General features: G+C 44.2%; 1 protein-coding gene across 1 annotated transcript in view; it reads right to left on the bottom strand.

Moving 5' to 3' along the window:
• Positions 1–467: 467 nt before the first annotated feature.
• LOC107122827 (zinc finger protein 850-like) overlaps positions 468–8,717 on the bottom strand; it is a 63,261-nt gene continuing 55,011 nt past the window's right edge. The window contains exons 4-5 of the mRNA XM_015425967.1: positions 1,504–1,710; positions 468–1,456 (exon numbers count right to left, since the gene is read on the bottom strand). Of these exons, the coding sequence (XP_015281453.1) occupies positions 584–1,456; positions 1,504–1,710 (1,080 nt within the window). The 3' untranslated portion in view covers positions 468–583. The remainder of the gene's footprint in view (positions 1,457–1,503; positions 1,711–8,717) is intronic.

The following is an 8,717-nucleotide window of genomic DNA, read 5'->3' as shown; positions in this document are numbered from 1 at the left end:
ACGTTTCACAGGGGTGGGGGAAAACTGAAAAGTCCTTTCTTTGTGTAACTACTTTCTCAGCCTTTATGAACTTCCAGCACCAGGGCCAGATATAGGAAAGTTTCACCCTTGTATGGATTCTCTGAGGAACATGAAGATTGAACCTGTGCCTCAAGCACTTGTTGTACATTGAACATTGAGAAGGTTCCTTTCCCAGGAGAAGTCCATGATGTTAAAGATCAGCTGATTCTTCATGTAGCAGAAGCCATTCCCGATTCTTCCATTCTTCCCTGTGGGATCTTTTTGAGGTTTTGAACACAGTTAAAGCTCCTTCCACATTCTGAATATTTATCATATTTCTTCCACAGTAGCATAAGGTTTCAATATAGATTCAAGCTTCTTACAGCATTTTTTACCTTTTCAATCAACATATCATCTGTTGTTGACTTTTAGGTGTGAAATAGAGGAATAGCTCTCTTCAGGGCTACACAGTTACATTGTTTCTCCTTCTGTGGGTTCCTCGTTGCAGTAGAAGAATGTCACTCTCAGTAAATCTCTTTCCACGCTTTGAGCATTCAAAAGGTTTCTCCCCTATATGGGTTCTTCAGTGCACTTGATTGCCACTGGTACTGAATTTCTTTTCACACTCTGAGACGTCAAAAGGTTTCTCCGTTTTGTGGGTTCTCTGATGCTGTTGAAGAGGGCCACTCTGACTGAATCTCTTTTCACACTCTGAGCATTCGAAAAGTTTCTTTCCTGTGTGGGTTCTCTGATGCCGTTGAAGATGGGCAATCCGACCGAATCTCTTTCCACACTCGGAGCAAGAAAAAGGTTTCTCCCCTGTGTGGGTTCTCTGATGCTCTTGAAGATTGCCACTTCGACTGAATCTCTTTCCACACTCTGAGCATTCAAAAGGTTTCTCCCCTGTGTGGGTTCTCTGATGCCGTTGAAGATGGGCAATCTGATTGAATCTCTTTCCACACTCGGAGCATTCAAAAGGTTTCTCCCCTGTGTGGGTTCTCTGATGCTCTCCAAGACTGCCACTTCGACTGAATCTCTTTCCACACACTGAGCATTCAAAAGGTTTCTCCCCTGTGTGGGTTCTTTTATGTAGTTGAAGATCACCACTTCGACTGAATCTCTTTCCACACTCTGAGCATTCAAAAGGTTTCTCCCCTGTGTGGGTTCTACGATGTAGTTGAAGATCACCACTTCGACTGAATCTCTTTCCACACTCTGAGCATTGAAAAGGTTTCTCCCCTGTGTGGGTTCTTTGATGACACTGAAGACTGACATTGTGACTGAATCTCTTTCCACACTCTGAGCATTCAAATGGTTTCTCCCCTGTGTGGGTTCTCTGATGCCACTGAAGAGTGCCACTCAAACTGAATCGCTTTCCACACTCTGAGCATTCAAAAGGTTTCTCCCCTGTGTGGGTTCTCTGATGCTGTTGAAGATGGGCAATCCGAACGAATCTCTAGGTTTCTCCCCTGTGTGGGTTCTTTGATGACACTGAAGACTGACATTGTGACTGAATCTCTTTCCACACTCTGAGCATTCAAAAGGTTTCTCCCCTGTGTGGGTTCTCTGATGACACTGAAGACTGACATTGCGACTGAATCTCTTTCCACACTCTGAGCATTGAAAAGGTTTCTCCCCTGTGTGGGTTCTTTGATGACACTGAAGACTGACATTGTGACTGAATCTCTTTCCACACTCTGAGCATTCAAAAGGTTTCTCCCCTGTGTGGGTTCTCTGATGCTCTTGAAGATTGCCACTTCGACTGAATCTCTTTCCACACTCTGTGCATTCGAAAGGATTCTCCCCTGTGTGGGTTCTTCGATGCCATTGAAAACTGCCACTCCGACTAAATCTCTTTCCACACTCTGAACATTCAAATGGTTTCTTCCCTGTGTGGGATCTTATATGCTCTTGAAGAGTGCCACTCTGACTGAATCTCTTTCCACAGTCTGAGCATTCAAAACGTTTCTCCCCTGTGTGGGTTCTCTGATGCTCTTGAAGATTGCCACTCCGACTGAATCTCTTTCCACAGTCTGAGCATTGAAAAAGTTTCTCCCCTGTGTGGGTTCTTAGATACTCTTGAAGACTGCCACTCTGACTGAATCTCTTTCTGCATGTTGAACATTTCAAAGGTTTCTTCCATGTGTGGGTTTTCAGATGCTTTGGAAGATTCCTACTCACACTGCATTTCTTTCCAGATACTGAATATTCAACAGGTTTCTCCCCTGTGCGGGTTCTCAGATGCTGTTTAAGATTCCGCTGCACACTGAATCTCTTTCCACACTCTGAGCATTCCAATGTTATTCTTTGGTGTACAAAGAGCTGCGATCTAGTTCTGAAGTACTTTTCACACCTAATGGATTTACTTGCTTTTATTATCCTGTGCTTTGGAATACCTACATTATGCTGTCTTTCATCTCTCTTCTCAACCTTATGACCAACTTTCTTTCTCATCGGTCTGCGTGGAGTCGTGACATTTTCTTTCAAGTCTTCATTTTTAACTTCATCTGGCATTTGCTGATGAACTTCCTCATCCTCTTCCTTCCTCTGATTATTTTCTGCTGGAATAAAGACAGAGATCCTGTTAGCACCTGGGAGGGCTGGGAAGCTCCAATTGCATCTATGTGACTGTGGTAAAAAAGGATTGATGAAAGCCCTTCGGCCTTGTCCACCTTGGCTGATCTTAACCAATCCTCCACCTTTGCCCAGAATATCTAGTATTAACTATAACTCAGCCCCTCAAGTGCCATGGCTGAGCACTTTCCCAGAAGGAGCTTCTGAGTCTCCAGATTTCAGGCCCTTCCTCCTTCCCCAGAGGGCTGTATGATTGTACAAAATGTCGCTCGGAAGTGAATCAGATATCCTGGGGGAAACTTCTATTTAAGGCAGGAAGCTTGCTAGAACCAGAGCTGACCTAGCTGAGCTCTGAGAAGGGGCACGAGATAGAGCTCCTATAGGGGTGAGTGTTTTTTATTTACTTTCAGCTGAGATGATTTAGCTGAGAGGGTACTGTGTGGGGAGACTTTGTTTGGGAGTGTGTGGTTGAGTTGTGAGTTGTTGCAGAGTCCTGGTTGCTGAGACAGAGTGTGAAAGGGTCATTGTTTGACTGTAATTGAGTGCCTGGGTGAATTTGAATAGCTGCTGGCCACACTCTCTCCTGGGGGAAAGTTCTATTTAAGGCAGGAAGCCTCTGGCACGAGCCGAAGGGTGAGGCTCTTGGCCTGTGGCTCTTAGCCTAGGGACTCTGTAAGAAGCCCAGGAAGAGCCAGAAAGCCGGGGCCCTTGTCTCCTTGGGTTCCCAGTAAGGTAGGTAGACTTCTATAAGGAGAACCACATAAATACAAAGAGTTTTAAAAGGGGGATTATATAAAATTATTATTTAAAAGCAATTATGAAGCCAGAATGCCAGCTGGGGGATGGGGGCTATCCAGTGTTTTGCATGGAGTGTCACATCTGCCCACTAGACAGAAGTCTTGGGTGTGTGCTTAGTGCAAGGAGCTCCTGGTTCTCGGACAACGAGTTTGCTCCCTTGAGGCCAAGGTGGCAGACCTGGAGAAGCAGAGACAGTCAGTTAGGTGCAAGGAGAAGACTCTCGGGGACTTGTTAGATATGTCCTACTCTGAATATGGCAGCCCTGCCGCTGTCAGGGTGCATGAGGGTCGAGGGGAAACAGGGCACCATGCTGTGGATAATGGGAATGTGCCCTCAGAAGAGACCTCTTCTTCAGCTGGTGAACAGATATCCTTTTGCACCTAGGAACTCTCCCTGGGCAGGGAGGGAGGGGGGCTCTTGGTAGTTGGTGATTTGATCCTTAGGCAGGTAGACAGCTGGGTGGCGAACCCACATACTGATCGAATGGTGACTTGCCTGCCTGGTGTGAAGGTAGTGGACATTACATGTGTTCTAGATAGGGTGGTAGATAGTGCTGGGGAGGAGCCTGTGGTCGTGGTACATGTTGGCACCAACGATGTGGGAAAATGCAGTTGTGAGTTCTTGGAGGAAAACTTTAGGCTGCTAGGCAGGAAACTCAAGGCCAGGACCTCCAAGGTAGCTTTCTCGGTAGTGCTACCTGTTCCACTTGCAGGGCCGGAGAGACAGGCACAGATCAGGAGTCTCAATGCGTGGATGAGACGATGGTGTAGGGGGGAAGGGTTCAAGTTTGTTAGGCACTGGGATGCTTTTTGGAAGAAGAGGGAGCTGTACAAAAGGGATGGTCTTCACTTGTCCCGAGAAGGAACCAGGCTGCTGGCGCTTAAAATCACATTTGTATAAATAGGGAGTTGCCAAAAAAGACTGACACAACCACAGAAATCCTAGAAGTGTCCAAGGTAAAATCGGGGAACTGGAATGCTTGGTGTTGGGGGAGGAAATAGACATTGTGGGTATTTCAGAAACTTTGTGGGATGAGGAAAATCAGTGGGATATGATGATTCCTGGTTATAAATTATATCGGAATTATATGTACTATTCTCCAAGGCATAACTCTTGGTCACGGATCGATATGGTTTGGATATCTTCCAAGATGATAAGTGATCTGTTAGACTGTAAAATTTTGCCAAGTACATTTGCCGATCATAATCCCCTTTTATTAACTTTAAAAGAAGAACAAAAGAAAAGTAGATGGACCATGAATTTAGGACTTCTTAGATATCAGGCATTTGTAAAAAAAAACTAAGGAAGAAATTTTGGATTTCTTTAAAAGAAACACCCAACCGGAAACATCGATTGAGGTAATATGGGACACATTTAAAGCATTCATGAGAGGTTGGTTTATTAACCAGAATGCATAGAAGAAAAAGCAGGCTAAGAAGAAATATGAGTTGTTAGTGAAACAACTTAAGCTAGTAGAAAATAAAATGAAAAATGTTACCTTTTTTTTCTTGTAATCTATATTTCTCTTCATTCTTTTCATTTCTTAGCTTAATAATAATATGTTTTTCTCTTTCTTTCCTAAGCTTATAGGATAACCATCTATTAGGTTTATTTACATTTATAAATAGATTATAAAATTAAATTAAATCTTCTTCATCACAAAATGAATTTACTTTTGAATCATGGAATAGCATAGAAAATTGAATATACTAAGCAATATTATTTTGAAAATGTAAATAAACCTAATAGATAGTTATCCTATAAGATTAGGAAAGAAAGAGAAAAGAAGAAATATGAAGAGAAATATAGATTACAAGAACTTAAAAATATAGTGGAAAAATATTATAAAGAGCTATACCAGCAAGACATACAAGATAAACACCAAATTAAAGATTACCTGAAAAAAGGAAACTATACTAAATTTAATGGCCAACACAAGAAGAGTTTAAATGAATTGATCACAATGTGTGAGATCGTAGAAGCAATTAAGAGACAAAAAAGGGAAAAAGCGCCTGGTCCGGATGGCCTTCTGGTGGAATTATATCAAATATTTGAAGAACAGATAGGTAAGCCACTAAAAGAACTGCTTCAAAAGATAGGAAAAGCAGAAAAAATACCTGGGTTGTGGAACCATGCATTAATTACTCTAATACATAAACCTAACTCTGACGGAAGTGAAATTAAAAACTATAGGCCTATATCTTTATTAAATACTCATTATAAAATATTTGCTAGCATTTTAGCCTATAGACTTAAAAGGTGTTGTCCCAAACTATCCACCAAGATCAAATGGGTTTTCTGGCAAAAACACAAATGAAGAATAATTTACGTATAGTTATTGATGCATCAGAACATTCTGAAAAAGAGCTTGTTCTAATGTTTCTTGATGCAGAGAAAGCTTTTGATAATTTGTCGTGGGAATTTTTATTGCAGTAATTGGAGAGATCTAGTTGTGGTCAGTACTTTTTGACTATGATCAAAGCTATTTATAAAAAAACAATATGCTAAAATTCTGATAAACGGGGACACAACTAACAATATAGAAATTCAGAAAGGTTCGAGACCAGGTTGCCCGCTATCACCATTATTGTTTATTTTTGTGTTAAAATCTTTGAATAACTCAGTATGAGGAAATGTTCAGATAAATGGTTTAAAAACAAAAGGAGAAGAATTTAAATTATTGGCTTTTGCGGACAATCCGTTATTTATATTAGAGAATCCTAAAACATCTATTACTTTCCTGTTGGATGCGATTAAAACCTATGGTCAAGTAGCAGGCCTTAAAATAAATTATAAGAAAACGAAGCTTCTGTCGAAAAACTGTCTACTGGATACTTTACAGGAAATCCAAAAAACAACATCAATGGAATTAGTGAAAAATGTCAAATATCTAGGCATAAATTTATCTAATAAATGTAGTTCTTTAATAGAGGATAACTGTTAGATGAAATGAAAAATGATCTTTTAAGATGGAAAGATATACCTTTATCTATTATGGGTAAAATAGCAGTGATAAAAATGAATATATTGTCCAGATTCTTATTCTTAGCCCAAAATATTCCCATTCTAAAAAAACAATTTTTTTGAGGAGTTGGATAAAATTACTAAAAAAATTTATATGGCACCCTAAAAGAGCAAGAATAAAGTGGAAAATATTACAAGATAAAAAGGAAAAAGGGGGGAGGAATGTATCTAACTGGTTTTTATACTACAAAGCGACTACCTTAGTTTGGATAAGTAGCTGAATCGTTTTGATAAATTGTTAGTGGATAACACCATTTTGTATTTTACTAGCAGTTCAGTAGTACTGGAACTCTCTTGTTGTCTTTGGTACGGGCTATCTGAAGTGTAATGGAGACGGCGAATGTGATCTAAAGATGTCCGAACAGCAGATTCCGGTGGTCTTGGGGAGGGGGAAGTTTAGCGGTGGGCATAGGCAGTATAGGAAGGGAAGGGCGCAGAGATGTAAAATGGCTTGGTGTCCTTCCAGCCTACGACCCATCCCAAGGGTAGCTGGCAGTGGGGCCAGAATTCAAAAAACCCCTCCGTCATTGGTACTGTGCAACGCCAGGTCCATTAACAACAAAACCTCAAACCTTCGGGATTTTGTGATTGAACAACAAGCGGACCTGGCGTGTGTGACCGAGACCTGGGCGAGGGAGGGCGAAACGGTGGCTCTCACCCAAATGACCCCACCAGCTTACTCGGTCCTTTACTAATCATGGACTAGGGGGCAGGGGGAGGAGTAGCGCTTTTCATTCGGAAGGCTTACTCCTTCAGGGCGCTCCCGAGCGCTGAGATCGCGGGCTTGGAGTGTGTTGGCGTGATGCTGGAGGCTGAGGAGAGTTTGGCGATTTGGCTGGTGTCCCGCCCGCCTAATGCACCAGCCAATAGTCTGCCGTCCCTGCTGGAGGCCGTATCAGGCTGGGCGTTGGACCACCCTAGACTGATTGTCTTGGGTGATTTCAACGTCCATGCTGAGGCCGCGGCCTCCAGCCGGGCTACGGACCTAGTGTCATCCATGGCGGCACTGGGGCTCTCGCAATTTGTATCAGCCCCCACGCATCAGGCCGGTCACATGCTCGATTTGACCTTTGTGGCGGGGGTGAGGGTGGACCGGATCACTGCTGAGGCAGTGCCATGGTCGGACCACCTGATCTTGAAGTCCCGTCTGAATGTACCACCCTGACCCTTTCAGTGAAGGCCGCAAAGAAAGATTTCTATGCTGCCTCCATTGCATCTGCTAGCTCACGCCCGGCCCAATTATTTAGTACGATTCGGTCTCTGACAGACCTGCCCCAGGGCAGGTGAAACGATAGGGAATTGGACATTGGCTGTGAGGCTTTTGCGAGCTATTTTGCAGATAAAGTCTTGGCACTCCACCGTGACCTCCCTGCCACAATTGAGACAGTGAGTGAACTTGAGGCCCCTTGCACGCCTTCGGCTCTGGGTTTAGAATGTTTTAGCCCACTCAATCTGGACGAAGTTGACAGATTGCTCGTATCTGTGCGCCCAACCGCATGCGTCCTTGATCCGTGCCCCTCCTGGCTCATTAAAGCGGGCCATGAGGGGTTTCGAGGTGCTCTGCGGGAGATTATCAACAAGTCCCTTTTGGAAGGACGGTTCCCCGGAGCACTCAAGGAGGCGATGGTCCGCCCTCTCTTGAAAAAGCCATCTTTGGACCCGACTGAATTGGCCAACTATCAGCCGGTGTCCAATTTGCCCTATTTGGGCAAACTTATAGAGAGGGCGGTGGCGTCACAGCTACAGGGCTTTCTGGAGGATGCTTCAGTCCTAGATCCCTTCCAGTCCGGTTTTCACCCGGGTCATGGGACGGAGATGGCTTTGGTCGCCCTGACTGATGACCTCTGTAGGCATCTGGATCGAGGCGGTGTGGCGGTATTGCTGTTGTTAGATCTGTCGGCCGCTTTTGATACGGTCAACCATCAGCTGCTGGCCCACCGCCTTGCCGACGTAGGGATTCAGGGGCTCGCCCTTCAATGGTTTGCCTCGTTCCTGCAAGGTCGGGGACAAAGGGTGGTGATAGGGGAACAGCAGTCTCGGAGGCATCCTCTTGAGTGCGGGGTGCCTCAGGGGGCAGTGCTGTCCCCGATGTTATTTAACATCTATATGCGCCCCCTTGCCCAGATTGCCCGGAGGTTTGGGCTTGGGTGTCATCAATATGCGGATGACACCCAGCTCTACCTGATGTTGGGTGGCCAGTCGAACTCCGACCCAGATGACCTTCATCAGGCACTTCAAGCTGTGGCTGGTTGGCTCAGACTGAGTTGGCTGAAGTTAAACCCGGCGAAGACGGAGGTCCTGGGCCTAAGTCGGGTTGGTTC

This window comes from Gekko japonicus, unplaced genomic scaffold (genome assembly GCF_001447785.1).
Source record: "Gekko japonicus isolate JY-2015 unplaced genomic scaffold, Gekko_japonicus_V1.1 scaffold3615, whole genome shotgun sequence".
Taxonomy (NCBI): Eukaryota; Metazoa; Chordata; class Lepidosauria; order Squamata; family Gekkonidae; genus Gekko; species Gekko japonicus.
This window is presented reverse-complemented; position numbering and strand designations above follow the sequence as displayed.